A 21,951-nucleotide genomic window follows, 5' to 3' on the forward strand; every position below is an offset into this window, starting at 1 on the left:
CCTCACTGTTTTTTGTTTTTAGTTTTTTTTTTTTTTTAATTTAAATTCAGTTACCCAACATATAGTAAGAGGACCCTCATTATTTAATAATGCGAGCCTACCTCAGAGCAGGACAGAAAGGTCTGAATTAATTTCACACAAGATTCTAAATCAGCTGCCAAAAAAACTTCCATGAAAAGCCTGGAAGTTATCTTGGAGAAGTTCCACTTCTTCGAATGCCAATTCCTGTCCTGTCTCCTATAAAGTATTTTGCAAGAGCAGCAATTCCCTGTGACAAATCAGATAGGTTGGACAAGTAGCTAGGAGGCCTGGGGAAACTGATGTTTCTATTGTTACAAGTTTAAATGATCAAGGAGCAATTCAGGCCATAAGAGATGAGGCCATAGGACAATGCTGGTGTTTTGGTGCCTGTTTAAATGCTGGGATGGTAACCACACGGTTGGGAGCTAGGCTTCTGTTCAGATATTTTTCTTCTTCATCAAATGATGTTACAGCAACTACTACTAATAATGATGGCTCAGAGAAATCGCTTCAGGACTAAGAGCCATAAGAGATGCTGAACTCTAGGAAACAGACTGAGGGTTGCTGGATGGGAGGCAGATGGGGGGATGGGGTAACTGGGTGATGGGCATTAAGGAGGGCACATGATGTTACGGACACTGGGTGTCCTATGCAACAGATGAGTCCCTGAACTCCACCCCTGAAACTAATAACACACAATATGCTAATTTATTGGATTTAAAATAACATTAATAATAATAATGATGATAATAATAAAAACAAGAGCTAACGAGTGGCAGAGCAGCTGTAACTGAGCCTAAAATTTCTGTCTTCCCCACTATGGAATGCTGCTGTTCCTGCTGCTGAGTTTTGTTTCTCTGTCCTGAGTAATCCTCCTTCTTCTCTTTACAGTTGGTCTGACACTTACAGAGGCCTATAACAATAGTACAGGCGAGAGTATGGGTTAAAAATCCAGGGTTGATAAGACCAACACACTCTGACTTGTGCAAAGCAATACTCCACAAGGTAACTTGTGCCTTAAATGTCTCTTTGGAACACTGCCATCCAGGCGAAAGAAGAATCCGATTGATCCGAAATCACATTTCCTGATATTAAATGTTAGCCTTCTGATGTAGCAGTATTTAGTAACAATTTCTAAAACCCTATTATCTCTTTAGGAATTGGACAAATGTCCTATCATGGCAAACTATGAGCTGCTGAGATTTCCCTCTTTGTAGATATAGAGTAATTTTCCTCGAAGAGATCTATATTCATTTATTCAGATTTCTCCTGTGGCCCCAAGTTTCAAGTCATTAAGTTTATCATTATTAATTAACTAAATGAAGGTATATCAATGCCAACTACATGTGTGCTGCCGTGCTAAGCAGTGAAGACTCAATGATAAATAGGACATTTTTTCCCAGCTGTGAGGAAACCAGAGATTGAGGAGATACACAGGTAGGCAAATAAACCAACAAGAATGTGGTGAGTTCTGAAAGATACGCATTGTAAATACTATGGGAACCTAGATGTGGACAAACCTGACATGCCGGGGGTAAAAGGAAAGTCTTCTTATGAGGGGTGACCCCTGAGCATAACGAAGGATGAGTAGTGGTTGGCTGCGCAGATACAGAGAAATGGTGTACAGTGCCTAACACAGAGCATGAATGCAGAGACAGCAGTGTAGACAGCTCGGGGAATTTGGGGAACTATAATCTGTTTGCTAAGATGAGAGCACTAGAGTACAATGGAAAAGACAAAAAACAGAGAATAGAAAGATTACCAAAGAAGGCCAGCAAAGCCCTGGGCACACAGAGGATGACTTAGCCACGGCCACTTAGGGCACTATAGCACTACCCTCATCTTAGTCATCTCCATGCCTCTATGATCATTCCTAATTCATCCCCTATGCATCCCTAAATGCCAAGGACCTTTCAGTCAAAGAATGAAACAGTGCCTTAGAGACTAGTCATGAACAAGAATGGAACACTAACATGCCTATAAATCTGAGCTAAGGAAGGCCAGCTCTGGAAAGGCCAAGGTTGCAGAAAGATTAATATTAAACAAAAAGAAAAGAGAAAAAAGAAAAAAGGGATTTATTGGTAACTAGAGGTGGCATCTTTCATGAGGTCTATCAGCCTCTGACCTAGGGTGGTGGACTGCCTACATTCAAGCATCCACATTGCAAAGGCACTCCGGGCCATGGTTAGCAGCCATGGCTTGGGGATCAGAGGTAGGCAAAGCCTTTTGCATAATTAGGCCTCCTTTCTGTAGCTAACAACCCCTTTTAGGACTTGAAGGAAGATTAAACAAGATGATGCAAGCCAAGTACTCATCCCAAGGCTTGGCCTGCAGAACACACTCCATCTCTGCTCTTATTGTTTTACTGTAACTAGTAGCCACCTGGGAAGTGGATCTTTAACAAGAGCATGGATTTTCAAAATTTTATTGCATCTGTCCTTTTGCATGGACTTAGCATCCACTTTGCTGTGATAGAGCGAAAATGTTGAGGGAAAACTTGGAGAGGGGAAAGATGTAGTCCTGTCTTCACTTAGCATTCAAGTTTCGTGCCTTTGAGATGTTAATCACGAGAGCCTCACTCTTCCCTTTTCTACCAGGTGTGTAGGGGTGTGGATAATAAACTCAGCCACAGACATGTACTTTCTTCCATCATCACGGTGATACAATAGCCAGCTTTTCTGTTTCTGACAATCGCTACGCTTCTTTTTTTTAAATTGGTTCCTTTATCAAAAGGGTTTGCCTGTAAATAACAATCAGTGAATCAAACTGTTAAGTGAAACATCCTAACTACTGACAGGTACATTGTGTGAGTTTCATTTCAAATACCCATTTCTTCTCACAAGACAACGGTTATCTTCCTCTAGCCACTCCCTAGCCCGATGGCTTCATCATATGCTTTCGCCTGCCCCTGTGTTTCTTTTCTTCTGTGAGATCAGAAAAACACAGAATTGTTCTGCGGTGGGAAGACACGTGACTCATCTCCATAAGGGACACTCGTGTGCCCTTTCTTTTCATCTTTGCCTGTCCTGCACACATTTGTGCTGCCATCTGCTGCTTTTGCTCCTTTCAAGCCTTCTGTCCCCGCTGCTCTCACCATCCCACTCCCGCGGGCAGCCTCATTTCGGTCAGCAGGGCTGTTCCCTTCCCTCAGGTTCTAGGGAGGGAGGGAAAGAAGAGAGCTTCCGGACTGACCATCACAGGAAAACCACTCACAGGAAATAAAGGGGCCATCTTGCCTACCCCCCTTCAGAGTTTCCATTTTCTTCCTTTTTATTTCCTCTGGAACAGAGGAGGAGCCCTCTGTTTATGCAGTAGATTTTAACCTGCCCACACTTGTGAATAATACCAGTTTTATTTTTGCCGTCTCCTAGGTTCAAAACTAAATTTCATTCTGTTTATGTTGCTGTGCATCCCACATCCAAGAGTGTAGGTCACTGTATCCTTTCTAAGTGGTACTTTGCTGTGGTGCCTCCCCTCATCTTTTTTTTTTTTTCTTTTTACTAATTCTGAAGAAAAAGATGGCCTGTGGTAACGTTACAAGGTAGTTTGACTTAGGTGACAAAAAGTACTCATTTGGTTAAGAATCAGAGAATGAAATTTACGAAGACTCATGCTTGCTGCTAATCACTCTGAGACCCTAGGCAATGCACTTGGATTCCATAAGCCTCGGTTTCCCCATTCGTAATACGGTGCTATTAAAAAAAAAAAAAAAAAAAGTGCTCCAACAAGCATCTTGGGAAGACTCTGAACTCATAATCATTCAAGATTTTGCTTCCGGAGACAAGATCTCTATTCTGTCTCTCTTCTGGAACGCACAGGCCTTTTAACATTTTTTTACTGCAATGTACCTTCAGCCATTTGGGAAGACAGACATTTAAATCATTATAACTAACCTCCACACCTCCACCTTTCACCCCTTGATACATTCTCCTGCTTCCCACTCCCTAATGAGGGCCCTTCCAGGAGCCACCATGAACGCCGCTTCTGACAGACGCTGGAACAAAGCTCCGATGACAACGGTGTCATCTTTCTGTGTTCAGTTGTTACATAATCAGATTTACTCTGAAACTTTATTTTTAGAAGGAAAATGTATATACCCCTTCAAGGCTTATTTCCTTAACTTCCAATAAACTCTATGTTAGAAAACCTGGCCATTTTAGTCACTGAGCCAACAGAACAGCCAGAAAATTACTCCATTTATTTTAAAAGCAACAATCCCTGATCTCTAAGTTTTGTTTGGTTTTGTTTTGTTTTTTTCTTCCCAAAACGGATGCTAAAATTAAGAAAAACTGTGTTGAGATGCTCTGAACCAGTACAAGTCAGTATGGAGACTTAGGCTTTGTGTCTAACTGTTCCAGAAACAATTCAAATTAAATCTTCTCCTCCATAACACATAAGTGAGACCTGCTATAATACATTCCTACTTGCGCATGTGCACAAACACATATTTCTAGGCACAATGGGGAAGTAGAGCCATTGATTATTTATCTTGTCACCAAACAGGAACAGAGGGTTCAGTTGATAATATTAGTACACCCTACAGCTCACTGATACAGTGGCCCTTCCTAATTTTTAAAAGACAAACTGTGTCTGACACTAATACTTAGTGAACGTGTCACCTTACAAATATTACGGTGGCAAACAGACAAATAAAATGAATCAGAGTACAAAAAGAAATCTTCAAAAATAGAAGGAAAACAGAAACACTATTTTTACTCAAAATTACAGTGCCCAAGGGGTGCCTGGGTGGCTCAGTGGGTTAAGCTTCTGCCTTACTACCCTGAGTAATTGGCTGGAAAAAGTAGGATGCTTATTTTTCAGGTTCTGTTAAACTACCTAGTATGGTTTTAGGGATATATAGCCATCCATTCTTTTTTTTTTTTTTTAAGATTTAATTTATTTATTTGACAGACAGAGATCACAAGCAAGCAAAGAGGCAGGCAGAAAGAGAAAAAGGGAAGCAGGCTCCCTGCTGAGCTGAGAGACCAATGTGGGGCTTGATCCCAGAGTCTTGGGATCATGACCTGAGCCGAAGGCAGAGGCTTTAATCCCACTGAGCCCCCCAGGTGCCCTATAGGGCATTCTTGAACAAGTATAGTTCTCACAAGATCATCTTTTCAGTTGGTATCATCATGACATCATCTCATGATGTCATCATCATCACCACCACCACACAGACAGCACAGACTGTCCCAGGTTCTCTTCTACTCAGACAGGTAGAGAGTAATCGGGCCCATTTTACAACTGAGAAAACTGAGAGTTGAAATAAATTGGCCATTAGCAGTAGAGATAAGGATTACACCCAGCCTGTCTGGAGCCAGAGTCCTGCTTGCTGTTGATAATGGCAGGAAGGTGCCTCTTTGCTGGGATACTAACATAGATAAGAGGAGTCTAAGAGGGAAATCACACAAAATTACTATAACATATTGCCACCTTTCTAAAACACCTGTGCTTACTGGAAAACAAAAACAAGATTAACATGAGAAATGCTACTATAAGAGATTTCTATTTAAAGATTTCTGAGAGAAGTCTGCACCAAAGTTTTGAATAACAATGGTTCCTATATATACTTGAAGAAGTAAAAGGATGGAAGGAAAAAGAGTGACAATGGCTCTCCCTGGAATATGTGACAGCAACATTTTGAAAAGTACTTTAAGAAAATGAAGAAAAAGTTTGATAATATGGTGTGGCAAGGGTAAGGAGAAACAAACATTTGCATATTGCTGTTAGGAATGTAAATCTGTACAACTTCTTTAGAAAGCACTTGGGAAATACCAGTTTTTGTAATGCACTTATCTGTTGACCTAGTTAATTCCATTTTTAGGGATTTATCTGATAGACATTCCTGTACATGCATGCAAAGACTAACAAACAAAGGCATGTTTTTTGTGGTTTTTTTTTAGCAGTAGTAAAAAGCTGAAAAAAAAATTAAATATGTATCAGTAGGGTACTGATTTAATCAACTCTGGTATCTCCATAAAATGCAGTATTATGTGACCATTAAGAACAAAGGAGACCTTAATATTCTTACATGAAATAGTCCCTAAAATATTTTAAGTAAAAAAAGAGCAAAATTCAGAAGAATGTGTTAACACTGTGTTAAGAAGGACAAGGAAAGAAAAAAAGGGAAAGAATATAGTTATAACTGTATGTTGTATACTTTTGGATTATCTTTGCAAAAATATACATAAGACTGATAATTTGGGTTGCCTCTGAGAAAGAGAATTTGGGTTCTAGTAAGGCATAAGAGTGAGAATTTTTACTTTTCTTTTGTTCCATGTATAGCTTTTTTAGCTATTTAAAAATAAAACCATCCTGAATTAGTATTTATTAAGAAGAGTTTAATATTAAATGTTTAGGAAGCATCCTACTATCATTCTCAAATCTGGCTATTATCGATACTATCCGGAGACTTGAACTTGGAAGTGTTTTATGTTACAAAAAATATAAAACATTCCAGAGAGAAATAAAATGATATATTACTTTTTAAAAATCAGGTTTTGAGAAATGTAGAGCATAATCATTTAGTACGGAAAGAGAAACTCTCAGTTGTGATACTAATAGTTTGAGACATAGAACGTTACTATACTATCTTACTTTGGGATTTTCCATCTCCGCTAAAACTCTAAGTGATATGGTCAGGCAAATGGCAGTCATGGTTATCCAAATATTGGAACAAATACCAAAAGAGGGTTCCAGAATTTCCTTCCCAGAAGACTTTGAATAGTGAAGAAGTTAGCTTTCTGTTGACCGGAGGTATGTGTTTCTGAGTTAATAGGATGAGCTAAACATTCAGCTCTGGGATTTCTAGATAAACTAGGCCTGAAAATGAAATAGCATAGTCCCAGCACCATAGAGAGGGAAGAAAGAAAAAAAGGAAGCAAAACCCCCGAAAAGTCTAGTGCAATAAGCTGCATTTCACCAAGCTACACCTAAATTAAGCAAGAAACACCCACACACTGCTGACTTGGCCAAGACAGTGGAAACTGAGTCTGCTTAAAAACAGACTAAGGCACAGAAGCTAACACAAAAGGCAAAAAGCAAGTGCTGGCTAGCAGGTGCAAGAGAAGGAATATTTAGTAAATACTAGTAGCCTTTAGAGGTAGGACTTGGAGGTATCATATCCTTATGATGCTATTTTCATATAGCTCCTATATAATTGAATGGGTCTATGATTATTCAAAGATAACAGTCAACGGAAGGGGACAGGATTACCAAAGCCGTTCTCTCACTCAAGGGACTACAGGGTCAGTATATTTTTGTATGCCACCCTATTTCTTTTCTCCTTTATAGCTAAGAAGGAAAGGAAAATGAACTTTGTTACAGATAAAGTTGAGACTTCAAGTTCAACGTAATTGGGGGTGGGGGGCTCTACGTCTGCCTAAATAATTAGGCATGTACACAAACTCACAATTTCCTTATGATATACACACCTCTTTTTAGAAAGATTGAGAAAATAACCCTACACAGAGGAATTAGCCTTTCAGAGAAGGGAAAGGCTAAAAAAAACAAAAGGATGAAATTGATATTTATTTTTATGTATTTCATTATATTCATTCACGCCATCTGCATATGTCATTAATATGACTATACTATATTCATGCAAACTATGCTGCACACGGCCTGAAAGGGAGAGAATAAAGGAGGGGCCAGGAAAACGAAGGGCAGAGTCAAAATGAAACTAGCTGGAAAACAACAAACCTTCTTCCACACTTTGATTTGAGTAAGCGTCCATGAGACCAATAAGAAGTCCATACCTGTTTTCAGAACCGCACACTTCTTAGGAACCGCCAGCCTCATGGAACTGGAACCATAGGAACAGGGGATTCTCTCCAAAATTCCCCAGAAAGTAACCCTGTTTTCTTTAGCAGTAATACAGAATAGATATCAGGCCACCGTGTAGTTCAGTCACCATGATGACTGCCAACTCTGTTGACCTTTTGCAATTTAAAAGTAAATCCTAAGCTGGGAATGTCCCGGTTATATGTTTTTGAAGATTTCTGCCAAGTGAATCAAATCCAGCAACATCCCGATTTCGACCTAAGGCCTCGATTTGTACACTCTCTAATATATGTCTGGGAATAGAAGCCAGAGAAGAATTTATGTGTAGTATTCTTGGAAGATTTGGAAAGCTGGGGTAGCAGGATTGAGAATGAGTAATGGTAAGTATATCGTAGATATTATGGGGAGAAACAAAGCATTGGAAAAGAGAAAGAGAGGAAGGAAGGCAAAGAAGCTGATTCAAAACAAAACAAAACAAAACAAAACCTGTTCCTCTCTTCTTGGAAACAAGTAGCACAAATCTGGGCCAGAGTCACTGACAGAAGGACCAGACAGCAAAGGCCAAAAGAGAGAGACTTTCATCTCAAGATCACTGTCCTCTACTATGACCAGTTGTCTTCTCCTTACACTAGAAGGCCACCCTTCTTTTTCATGTTCTTTTCCCCAAGGAGTCACACAAACCCTTAAAAACAGCCATTTCCCCAAACATTTTGCCGCAGACAAAGAGGAAAAACATAGATGATGTCATTCTGTATTTTACCTGACTTTCCAGAAGACTGGCGTTCTAAAAAAGGATTACCAGAAAAGTACATGAACTTAAATTCAAATGTGGTTAAAGCTTAATTCAGTATGTCCCTTCAAGAGAAAAAAAAGCAGCTCTGTTCTGAAATGTGAGTAATAACATCCTCTGACTTCTATTGAAATGACACCTGAGATGTAAGAGGAAAATCCCTCCCTTTCAAACTCAGGCTACAACTCAATCTCATCACAAAAACTGAGTAAGAGGAAGGATCTGCTCACCTATTAGAGAAACAGCTTGAGATGCCAGAACAGACTGAACTATGGACTTGGACATCTAGTCTGCAAGGAGAGAGGTCTGAGAAATTCTGATTACCTGGATCTATTTTAGTCGCCTAACCTTCTTGAAATTTTCTACCCAAGCGCCAGTAATGCCAGGCATGGAAAAAGGAAGATACATGATAAAAATGACATGTCTTTGAATTCTTAGTTTTTCTTAAAACCTAAGATTCATAAGCTAAATAAGATTCACACTGACGTGCATTCTTCTGCATAATATATCTCTTTGGTCTCAATTCAAGTTTTTACTCCAAATCAACAATTAAAATCAACTTCAAGAAAATGTGTCACTTTCATTTTGTGACTCTCCATTCCCCTGGGTGCACATCTATATACCTCAGCACTCAAGATGTTAGAGTAAAGGACTCCTGCTTTGTTTTGTTTTCCTTGGTTTCTATTCAATCACTGTTCAATTAGCGGGCACTATGTATTCTTTCTCTGATGCTCTCCCCAAAATTATCTTCCTCAGTATGTTAAAGGTTTATCTTAAGAATTCAAAATTGATTTCCAAAATCCAATCTTGGCTCTTTACCTAAATATCGAACTAAAACTAGTTACACTCTTATTATACTGTGATCAAAGCAGGAAACACATCTTTGCTGACATACTTCTTCTCAATGATGGTTTTGGTGGTTCTGAATAGAAAATCTTTTATCACGTCTAGAAAACCTGCTGGCATCTATGTCCTGGGAAAGAGGCATTGCCTTCCTAGAATAAAGAATTCTGGAGCTTGTCTAATGACGACTTTTCATGGCTGATCAGAGAGAATATGTGAAATTAACTGCAAGATAAAGTGTGGACAGGGCACAGAAAGCAAGTCCAGATACCCCGACTGAACAACTCCTTCAGTTCTCTATTCTGCAAATGAGTGTCTAAGCCAGAAGATGTTAGATTCAACTTAGAATGAGATTTTTACACCTTCAGGCTTTCCATAAATGTACTATAATTTTTGAGAAGCCAAACACAAATAACTACATATCATATGATTCTATTTATATGAAAAGTCCAGAAAAAGGAAGATTTATAGAAATAAAATTTATAGAGATAAAATAGAGATTTATAGAGATAAAAGCAAACCGGCAGTTGTCTAGGGCTAAGGGTAAGAGCAGGGATGAACTCCAAAGGGACATGCGGAAAATTTGGGAGGAGGCATGGGGTGATGGAAAAGTTCTAAAAATGTGATTGTGGGGGTATTTGGGCAACCCTATAAATTTAATAAAAGTCACTGAATTGTAAGCTTACAGTGGATGAACCTGTGGTATGGAAATTATATCTCAATAAAGCTGCTTGAAGAAAGAGAAAATGCCAGTCTTTAGGAAAAAAAAAAGATGTTTCAATTAGGCTTTTAATGATCTAAATATCGTGAGAAATTTTTGGCTAATTAGGAATGTTTAAACACAGCAAAATAGGACATTGCTTAAATTAACTGAAAATGATGCCAAGACAAGCATAAAGCACTCCACTTCAGGAAGTGGTTGTTTATATTGATTTTTTACATTTCTTTTCTTCTGTTAATTTACATAGAATGTTCCCCCGCCCCCAGAAAAGTGGATTTGGACTTTATTAATTTATCATCCTGATAATCAATCTCCCAAGAAAGAAGATTAAACTAGTAGCACCTATAAAATATAATGGAATAAATAAGCAAATGTAATCTAAAACTTGGATTATTTCTTTTTCTGAATTTGTTCCTACTGAAAGGCCCGAATGAGAAAAGAAGTCAAAAAAGAGGGGGTAATACTGAGAATCATGTGCGTTAGACGCTCAACCAATCCAAGTTTGTCTTCCTGGATCCAGAGAAGGAACATATCCCCAGCTTCTTTTGCATTTTGGATGGAGTCATGTCTGAGAAAATACCGGCAGAAGTGATGTACTGGGCCATCACTTCCAGGCAAGTTAATAAAAACACACTGCATTATATCCAAGCTCACTCTCTTTCTTCCTTATGGATATGGCTGAAAGTGAAGAACTCCAAGATGGTAGACCAAGGTCATGAAAGAATCCTAGATGCCTGAATTACTTGAAGAGATCTGGCACTGGCACTGAATTTTGCCTGAAGGAGAAGTAAACCTGTCTTCCGTTGAGCCACTGAAATGCTGGGATTGTTTGTTATAGCTAATTACCCTAATTACCCTAGTTAGTTATTTAATTATCTTAACGAATATAAGATGCCATAAGGCTCAAAGTATATTTTTTCCTTTTATCAACTAGACCTATTCTTTCCCTCCTCCCCATCCTTCCTCTTTCTCTTCCAGGTTCCCTGACCTCATGACTCCAGTTAATATTCATTTCTGAGGCAGAGAAAGAAACACTTGAGTACAATTCAGCCTGCACTTCCTGAACATCCTTCTTCAAGAATCAGAATGTTTGAATGGGATAAAGTAAAAATAATAGGCTGCAATTTTTCATTCAGAAGAGCCAGAATGTTTCTCAAGCCTTTGGTTAAAATGTTGCATTATCACCAAGAACAATGCTTTGCTCCCACCCTCTGAGGGGGAAAAGAAAAAAACCCTACAGCGATAAATTCTGGGAAACAAATGTCAGAGTTGGCAGCCACCTTCTGGGTCATGAACTTTGCTTTTCTTTTCTGAAGCTGTCAGTAGTGGAGAAGTGCATTCTGGTTGCTCTACTGCTTTCTGTCCACCCCTGAGGATCATTTCCCCCAAACCACAAATTACCATTTCAATTCATTTTCAAGTTGTTTCTTTATCCAGGTGCCCTTTCCTCCTTTTCTGCATAAAGAGCAAATGCAAGGAAAGAAGAGAGGACCTACCCCAACTCAGAAACCACACCCTGGGCCACACCGGGGCCGTGACCCTCACCCCAGCCCTTCCTCTTGTCAACCCCCATTCCCCCCAACTCCGTAGTCCGAACACAAAATAATTCAAACAAAAAACAGCTCATAAAACAGTAAACAAAATAAAGTCAGTTTTTCTTTTCTTTAAGAACAAAATGAAACTTGAGGGAAAACTTACTGGAGTTACAGTTTATCCTGATACAGTCTAGATGGGGAAAAATAAATGAAAGATGAAATTGCATCCTTCAAGGTAACAGCTGCAGACATCCAAAAACAATCAGTCCACCCTTCCGGGGACAGACACACGCAAGAAATGTGGCCATTTTATATATATATACGGTATGTACAAGTTTAAGGGTGGGTGTATATGTACAGTATATCATTTAGTAAAGTTGGATACATATATATATACACACACACACATATATATATACACATATGTATAGAGATATATACTGGTATACATATATATCCACAATAGACACCAAGTATGCCGTTCCTTTTTTTTTTTTTTTTTTTCAAAAAACTTACTCATTTATATAAAGGATTTCACACCTGAACTTTGAAATATTAATTTTGTTTGACTTGGAAAATTATGCAAAAATTTCCCCACCAAATGCAGGTTATAGTCTATGTCCCCCTATCATGATTTTCTCCAAATTGTCTTTAAAAGTAGCATCAACACAATTTTTGTATTAGTATTCCAAAGATATATCACCAATCTGACACCCTGTTTATTTTTTTCAAAAAAAAGCTGTCCATGAAGTTTCTCAGTGCAGTATTTAACCCTTTCTCTTTTTCTGAAAACAAACTCCCTCCACCCTTTTCTTTGCTCAGGCCCCAGATGCTATAGAAATTTATATAGGCAGACTTGCCATTCTCCCTCGAGATAAGGAAAGGGTTAATACCACCTGGTCATTTCCTGTCATAAAATGGCCACTTGCAAACAGCTAACCGCACAAACACCCATCCCAGATTTTAGAGAGGTGGAGTTGGGTGGTGGGTCAAAGGAGTTGTATGATGTTACCACGATGGACTGGGTTCTCTGCTCTGTTTCAAAGGCTCCCAGACCAACCCACTCATGAAGCCCATCTTCGTCTTCCTGCCTGAATGCTCAGACTAAATCAAGTGCCTACAGCATTCAAGGAGAAGGCGAGACAGGTTTATGGGGAGGAGGTCTTGGGCACCTTTGACATCCTACATCACTCTGTAATTCTGCATCTTGAGGGAAGAAAATCTTTTATTTTTTTATTTTTTTTATTTTTAATGGGAAAGGGAGGCAAGAAAGGGTGGCTAATTTTCTAGTTCTGATAATCCAACACGTTATCCTATGCCAGAGATCTGAGTATCCATCCTTTTATTAACATCTGTTTAGAGTCATGAACACTCAGCACAAAAGGTCTAGAGTAGAGTCAATGATTATTTGCAGGGGATTGGGTAGAATGTTTAAAAAAGATCTCAGATTAGTTGTTACAAATTTGCCCCGTTAAAACTAAATTTGATTTATCATGGTGGGAATTTCAATAAGAATTTGTCTAACGTTGGATACTAAAAAGTAGAAATAAGACAAGAAAAGGGAAAAAAAAAGTCACAGGAAAAAATTACAGTGAGAAACTGAGCTCTTCTGCCTAAGGCTGACCCAGTAGTTTTGGAGGACTTGTCAAGGATAAGGCCACCATTTGAATTTCCCAAAGTAAAACATTTTAAGGAAGCAAGTGAAAGAGGAACCAGTGGCAAAGGACAGGGCAGCATAAAATTATAGAAATCCAGACAGGAGAAATCTAGAACACCCAATCATTCTGAGGAAGGAGGCGGGACGCTTAGTTGTTCCCCAGAAGAACATCTCTTGAAAAAAATCTGGGTTTGGTTTCGTGCGGTTAGGTTTGTCATGTGTCGTCAACCGCAACAGAAAAGTGGGAGCAAACAGCCCTGGAGCAACTGGTACGATCACCAAACAGAGGAGGCCATGCCCCCAGTGAGGACTGGGAAGTGGGGAGGGCAAGGAGGGAGGAGGGGGTGGGGCTTCCGCTACCAGCAGCACCTGCCATCAGCCAAAGCTGGAGAAATGCCCCTTCCTGATGTACTCAGGAGATAGGGGAAACAGGTGTATGGCCATGCTTAAGAGAGAAGGGAAGAGGAAGAGTGGGCCTAAAGCAACAAATCTGAGAACCGTCAACGAGAGAGGGCTGTCTTCTTTTGTTTCTATGCTGTTGAGGATTTTATTTTTAGTTTTTATTTTATTTTTTTAAGGTTTTATTTATTGATTGATCTGGGAGAGAGCACAAGGGTGGGGGAGGAGTGGAGGGAGAAGGAGAAGCAGGCTTCCTACCGAACAGGGAGCCCAACGCAGAGCTGGATTCCAGGACTCTGAGATCATGACCTGAGCAGAAGGCAGATGCCTCATGGACTGAGCCACCCAGGCACCCTGAGGATTTTGTTTTGAGAGGAGGACCCAGTCTAGAGAAAGGTACTAGATTCACTCAAATGGTTCCATGAACTGAAAGATGTCTCTGAACCAATGTGAGGACTTGGAGCTTTCCAGAGGGTGAACAACTGATTAAGCCAAGAAGTGACAGATTATTTGGACACTTTACCTGAAGAATAAGTATATCAAGGGAAAAAAATCCATCCCAGTGCCTTGCTCATAGGCTCAGAGATGGCAGTCTTGATAATGAGGTTGTATTTTTTCATGAAAAGTGAATCCAGGGAATTGGGCTGGGAAAGCAACTTCCTTTAGATCTACCTTGAGTAGCCACCACAGGTCAATCTGTGCCTTACCCTCGGCAAGGTACCCGAGGGGTGTCTGCTTGTCTGTATATGCCTGTGTTTTTTATCTTGTTTCATTTAGATGTTTTTTTGTTTTATTTTAGTAAGTGAGAGATTATTATTTTCTAGATGAGTAAGCTTTGGGTGGAGAGCATGGAAGAGGCAAAAGTTTCTAGGACTTGTATGTGTTCAACAGTGCACACTGTAAACAGTCATCAGCAAGCCTGCATCACCAGAGACAGAGCATCTGGAGAATTTGAATGCCATTGTCCAAACTGCATGATACTCCCTATGGGCCTCCGCCATTGAAGAAGGCTTGCTGGCATTCTGCTGAGGATTTCAAAGGGCCATGAGCAGATGCCAATGCTGACTGACTTTTCAGCTCTATGGCTTAATTCAAACCAGGCACTACGGAAAAAAGACTCCCTCTGGGCATGTTTAAAAAGTAAACATCATGAAAGCAGTTAGAAGTCATCAAGACTGCCACATCATTGAGCCACACAGGATTGACCTGTGGAGAAAAGAGATAACCCACGTTGATTTAGCATTTTAGAAACCCGGGTTCTAGTCTCAGCTCCACTATGGACTTTTTATGCTAGCTTTAAAAAGTCCTATATTTCTTTCTTTGTCTCACATATGTAAAAGAAAGCATAAAAACACTTCCCTGGCTTATCTCCCAAGATTACTGGCTGACTGAAATAAGGTTTTTAAATCTTTCAATTTACTATAATCATAAAATGTTATTATTGTATTTTTAATTGTAAGGGATCAAAAGATTTCAAAAACGGGCTGTGTGTTGTAGCATCTTTCTGACACCAGCTCTTACTACACCCAGTTGTCTTCAGAGAGCAAGGCCGTTGGGAAAGCCTAGTCTTCTGGACATTTAGGAGATGGATACATTACATCAGAGAAATACATACTAGACTTTACATCATGAGCATATATGCATGTCCAATTTGAAATAAACTGTAGTATCATTTGTGCATAGGCTGGAAAGGAGACACAATTGAAATGGTGAACAAAATTATCACCTGAAATTAGTTCTTTTGGAGTAAGTGTGTATGCAAACCCTCCTTAGAGATGTTTTCTTCTCTAACGAAGGAAAGGGAAATACGAACTCATACTGGGAGAAAATATTCACACAGGGGTATATTTTGGTGAGGGAAGGGAAAGAGAACCTTTAAACAAAGCATGAGCATAAAGAGTTTTGTATACATAAGCACAGGGAATTTCAGTTCAGTTTTCCAGGTTAGGTTTGAAAGTAATTTAAATAAATTCAAACCAGTCATTCTGGTGAACCACACGCTTCAGGGAAAAAAAAGAAGTCACTATTGCCTCTGAAAAGCGCAGGGCTCTCCAACTCCGTTGTGCCTAAGATATCTCAGCTTTGGAGGAACTAGACTGAGTATATGCTAGAAGGAATCAAGAGGCAAATGTAGTCTTTTTGAGAGGTATTTCTCCCAGATTTGGGGCAAAGAGAAAAAAATGTTTCTAGGAATACACATGGGAATTCTTACTAACTGCATGTGTAAGAGAGAGAATCTGTCCATCTCCTTCCTCATCCCTTTTTATCTTCCCCCACTTGTATCTCCTTCTGAGATATGAGACCTAACACCATCGGCTTTCTCATTTTAGAAAACAATGTCTAAGAAGGAAAACCTGTTTTCTGTTTAGCGACAGTATACATTTCCCCGGGACGCCAAGGGGCTAATCATGCTTATATATGTGCTTCTCTCTTACTCTGAAATAGACGTAGAGTTAAAAATTGTCTTCATCTTTTTCTGGGAACTATTTAGGATGTTATGTTCATTTTGTTGTTTATTTGTTTTTATTTAATTTTTAAATTTCTCCTGCTCTTTTTGAGGGAACTAAACGATCAGCTACTAGTTGTTGGTTTTAGGTTATACACACTGTCTGGTTGGTTTGTGGGAGGTGGGGAGCACGGTGCAGGGGAGGGAAGGCGGGAGGGATGGGGGTATGCCAGCCCCTGCAGGCTGTTCAGTACGCTCTGTTCTCAAGGCTGTTTGCTATGCGGGCCGCAGGCTTTGGGCCTTTGAAGGGTTGAATACCATCTTTTGATTTACCATGGCTGATGGTGAGAAGGACTGAAAACTCAAGAACACAAAGATTCAGCAAAAAGAAAAAACAAAACTCGAAATAACCAAACACACACATACACACACCAAAGAAAAACCAACAGACACACTGACAACAGAAATCAAATGAGGTTGGACAAGAAAAAGGGCAGAGTGTTGTAAAAGCTACAAATTGGAAGAAAAAAAAAGACATAAGTGAAGCCACTGCTCAAAACAGTCCTCTGCGTCCTAGAGATTTTCAGGATCGTAGTGTAGGCATTTTCCAAGTGCGACCAGTCGACCTGACAGCAGGTAAGACTGGTGTGGATTCCAAACTCCACCTTCCCACTAGGCCAGCTAAAGTTTACTGTGGTCTTGTATCTAATACAGTTGTCTAGTACATGTCTAGTACAGTCTAGTACATGTCTTCCCCATGCCTCTGACAAGCCATTCCACTGGAGTCTTTATAAAGGGGCTCTGTACCCAAACATACACTATATACCCCTCAAAATCCCTGGCTTAGGAAGCTTAGACTCAGCCATACCACTCATCCTATTGACACAGGGCAATGACTTTCTACCAGGTAGAAATGAGGTTGGTTTCTTTCCTTCCAGAAATCAAGAGGTTCCCCATCCTTCAAAGAAGATCAGTTAGAAATCAGTCAAGGTCAGCAGCAGGAGCAAATGTGATGCCACCAGGAGGGGAGTTTCCAAAGTATCTATTACAGGTAATTATAGTAGAAGAACAGATCTTCTCCCAAATAAAGCTACGAATTTGAAATTGTCATAATTTTTCAGTACCAAGGATGGAGGAGCAGGTGAGTGACAGTGCGACATGGCAATCTGGATAAAAGGGGCTGCTAGACGACGGGGAAGAATGTCAGGAAGGAAGAAGCGGATCATATCAGGAAGCACATTCTCCTTCCACATGTCAGAGACTCTATAAACTTAGAGATTTATTTCTCCAATAGGACAACAGTAACAATCTGACTCGTCCTCCCCACGAGGAGAAAGCATAAGGTAATAGCAGTGCCCCCCGAACTCCCCGTTTGTGGAGAAAGAAACGATGCACTTTTCATCCTCCTCACAAAGCTTAGTTCTCTCCAACCCCAATGTCGTTTTGCCTCCATTTGATGTCTTATCTCTGCCCTCGGCTTTGACTGTTTTGAGTGGTGACCAAGGAGTCAGACTGAATGGCAATGTGATTGATCAAAAGATGGACCAAAGTAGCGTGTTTTACACAAAGCTAAACGGTTCCAAAAAACCAAGAAAGGAAACTTAAGAAATAAATAATCTAGTTAAAAAAAAAAAAGAACCAAAACCAAAAACAAAATCAAAAACAAAAAACCACCACTGTCAGAAACCAGAAATTGACATCAAAACCTCATGCAGAAACAAGAAGAAGGTGTTTGTTGCCGTTGGGTTTTATCCTTGGTCTATTAAACAAGAGGTGAGCAGCTAATTTTTAAGAAACAAACAAAGAATTCAATCAAACCAATGAAAATCAGAAAAGAAAGGGAAGACAAGCCCAAACAAAGTGGCGGAGGGTACTTCATACGATACCTAAGTTAACCATGAGCTTGACACGCCCCCCATCCAGCTCCAAACGCAGGGTGTCCGCAGAGTCCCTGGAGGTAGTAGCCACCAGCAGCCCATAAGCTCGCTGGGACATGAAGCGGAAGGAGACATCCTCTGCCTCGGTGTGCATGACCATGGGCATGATGATCTTCATGTACATGCTGCCATCGTAGCTCAAGATAGACGCCTCTGCAAAGAAGAATGGAGGAGATTGTCAGGATGAAGGATACCAAAGGTTCCCTTGACTTCCAGGGTGAGGATGGTAGGGTAGAGAGGGCACGGAACTTGTACCCAGGTGATTCATGTTGGATAGACCTCCAGTGCCACCACTTTCAAGCTATGGGACCTTGGGAAGACCACTGAAATTTTGAGGGCCTATTTCCTTGTTTGCCGTTACAAGGCATACAATGGCACAGTTCCCTGACCCACCATCCTCATAGACTTATCAAGTGTGCCAAATGAAATAATGGATGTGAAGATGTTTTGTAAACGTGAAAGTGCTCCCCACAAATAGTAGTGATTTCATTCCATGTGCCATAGACAAAACAAAAAATGCATGAAACAAAACTTAGCTTCCTGAAAGTATTTCATAAAGAACAGGAGGAAAGCAGCAATCTAGAACCACCACAACAAACTGTCAGAACTTCTAGAAGATGGAAAGAGCGGCAGCCTGGCCTGCTCCCCATACAGCCCTAAGTGGCCAGGCACTGTATGAGTTTGTTTGAGTCATTCAAAGAGGATCTACAGAAACAGAGCTAGAACCACCAACACAAAAAGATGATACCCCAGTAATTCTGCTTTTATTCAAATAGTGCTTGTCTGAGGAAGGAAGAAACTTGCTTTTGTTTGATGCCTTCTCTAGCCCAATCACTTTGGCCAGGAGCGCCCCCACTCTACCCCATTGTGTTAACTTACTTTGTGTTACAGTGTGGATCTACTATTCTACTTCAAACAGAAAACCAAGGCTCCCGGAGGCAGATGTTAACATCTCGAAGTCAGACATCCTGGATTTTAAGCCAGTATGTCCAGTACAAAGCCAAGGTCTGTTTATACCACCATGCTGCTCAAAATGTGAATATGTTCAATTGTTCATTTAGCAAATATTTTTAGAGAACACAGGAAGAGAAAATCACTTAAATGCCTATGACACCAACCTGCCACTGGGCTCAGTATCTGGCTCTGAGTAGGCCCTCATTAAATATTTGCTGTTGCCAAATAGTTACTACCTACCTACACGTACTATGGAGGGTTTAAAAGTGAAACAGAAAAGGTCCTTGCTGGGAAGGGGGATATGGCATGTGCAAGTAACCGTACTAGAATATAAAAATGGTTAAATGAGGGGGTAGGAAAAGAATAAATGAAACAAGATGGGATTGGGAGGGAGACAAATCATAAGAGACTCTTAATCTCACAAAACAAATTGAGGGTTGCCAGGGGGCGGGGGGTATGTGCTATGGTGAGTGCTGTGAAGTGTGTACACCTGGGGATTCACAGACCTGTACCCGTGGGGCTAATAATACATTATATGTTTATAAAAAAATTAAAAAATTTAAAAGAAAATGGTTAAATGACCCAGGAAATATATACATCAGTAAAGCCAGGGGCACTCAGAGGAGAGAGACTGCGGCAAGTGAATAGAGAAGTGGGGGTAGAGTTCGAGATGCTCTTAGTTTGTAATGAAAGAGGTGATGGTATCAGATTCGTCAAGAAAGGGAATATTCAAACAAAAACAAGCTATTCAGTTTAACAGAAGCACTAAGCATATTTTGATGAGTACTTATACAACAGTTTTTGAGATTACAATAAAATCAATGGACTTGGGTAGATACTGGGACGTAAGTGAATGGTTTTAGATCGAGCAATACCATGAAGGATTCATTTCTGATATTGTGCACCAGGCATTCTTTTTGGTGTTGTGCCTATAACAGAGCACAAAAGAGACAAACATTTTCTGCCCTCTTGTATGAAAGAAATCAGAAGGGGAAGAGACCAGGCCAACCACATGGAAGGTATTCAAGATAGTCTATGTCATCATCATATCACTGTCCTATTAACACACAAAAGGTCATGAAAAGCCAATATAAATACACCTGCTCATTCCTGAGAAGCAACCATCACCTGAGTAATACCCAAGACATGATCATTGCCGTACATTACCATCTGCAAACTCTATAAAGATCACAAATAAAGGTGTAACAGTTGCAGACACTAACACAATAAAAGACATATTATGAAAATGTATTCTTAGATGGGAAACATAATCTCAATTTAACACATGCTCCAGATGTGAAAGAAACTATCTCCTGGAAGACTAGAGTCAAAGAAGATTAAAAATGAGAGCTAAAATTTATTGAGTACTTCCTGTTTGCCTGGTGCTTTCTAGAACTTTACATGCATTAAGACATTGGATGCTTACAAGAACACCACAAAGAAGATGTATCAGTATTAGATTTTGTAGGACACCAGGTCACACGCTAACAAGTGGTAGAGTTGGGAGTTGGACACTGACAGGCTGATTCTTGTGGCTATATCCTTAACTATTCTGCCAAATTGTCAGAGGGCTATGCCAGGAGCAAACCCATGTTTCTAAGTGCTGAAAGAATAGCCATAGTGACTCATGGTAGAGTGTGGTGTTCGCGTGTGTGTGGGTGTGTGTGTGACACATACATGTTATTATTTAAAATGATACATTATTTACGAACATAGAAAATTATATGAATATAGATAATACATTTCTAAATATGTTATATTTATATGTTATATAAATATGCATAATGCTTTATGTTGGCATAATTATGAACACTATCATTATTACTATGTACCTTCTACTATACACACCCACACATATGCACACTCCTTTTTTTAAGATTTTTATTTATTTATTTGACAGACAGAGATCACAAGTAGGCAGAGAAGCAGGCAGAGAGAGGGGGGAAGCAGGCTCCCTGCTGAGCAGAGAGCCTGATGCGGGGCTCAATCCCAAGACCCTGAGATCATGACCTGAGCCGAAGGCAGAGGCTGTAATCCACTGAGCCACCCAGGTGCCCCTGCACACTCCTTTTTAAAAGAGATTGTTCAGCGAGTCATGAAATGGTTGTTAGGATGTATTCAACTTAAATACAATCCAAAAGTAATGGTCACTTTTATCCCTTCGGATATGTCTAGTGCCAGAGCACATGTATAAATAAATGCATCTTTAGGTCAATATTGGTAGTATCAGAGAATAAGTTTCATATGAGTATGTAGTTAAACAGCTAGTGGTGCAAAAAAGTGTGCATCTCGATGCGTACCTTTGCGAGCATTTCCATGAATATGTTCTATGATCAGCCTAGTATTTTTTAAGGGGAGTGTGATGAAGCAGAAAATTTAATATAAGAATCAGCTGAAAAAAAATTCATTACATCATTCCAGGATTCTTATTAATTTGCTTAAAAAATTTCAAACATAAGGAGCACCATGAATAGAGTAATACTTTGAGGGAGAAAATGAGTCTGAATAAGGAAAGTTATAGAATCTGAAACCTGTTGGACTACTGAGTCTTGAAAGATCGTATCACAGGATGCCCACATAATGGTACTCACACAGTTCGCCTATTTTGTTCCTCTTTCCTTATTTAATATCTCCTTTCATCTTAAATGAATATTTCCTAGCATACTAATTCCATTCCTTTAATGATTCTTTACTATATTTTTGAGCTACTTTCTTAGTGGTTGCTCTAGGTCTTACAAGATACATCTTATCAAAATATACTTCATATTTATACTCACTCAATTCCTGTAAGATACAGAAACTTTACTTACATAGCTCTCACCCCTTCCTCCTTATTTTGTTATTCTTATCCACATTATGTCTGTAA

At 39.7% G+C, this 21,951-nt stretch overlaps 1 protein-coding gene across 36 annotated transcripts in view; it reads right to left on the reverse strand.

The window, feature by feature from the left end:
* The window catches only part of NRXN3 (neurexin 3), a 1,566,681-nt gene that overhangs the window by 947,171 nt on the left and 597,559 nt on the right, over window positions 1-21,951 (reverse strand). For 24 of the 36 annotated variants that reach the window (XR_009355804.1, XR_009355803.1, XM_059182649.1 and 21 more), the window contains 2 exons: window positions 18,081-18,284; window positions 11,856-11,882 (listed from right to left, as the gene is read on the reverse strand). Coding sequence is in view for 32 of the 36 variants with exons in the window: in XM_059182649.1 (XP_059038632.1) it covers window positions 11,856-11,882; window positions 18,081-18,284 (231 nt within the window). In the remaining 4 variants the exon portion in view is untranslated. The remainder of the gene's footprint in view (window positions 1-11,855; window positions 11,883-18,080; window positions 18,285-21,951) is intronic. The other 12 variants (XR_009355806.1, XR_009355805.1, XM_059182678.1 and 9 more) reach the window with 1 other exon arrangement.

This window comes from Mustela lutreola, chromosome 7 (assembly GCF_030435805.1).
Source record: "Mustela lutreola isolate mMusLut2 chromosome 7, mMusLut2.pri, whole genome shotgun sequence".
In the NCBI taxonomy this organism is placed as follows: Eukaryota; Metazoa; Chordata; class Mammalia; order Carnivora; family Mustelidae; genus Mustela; species Mustela lutreola.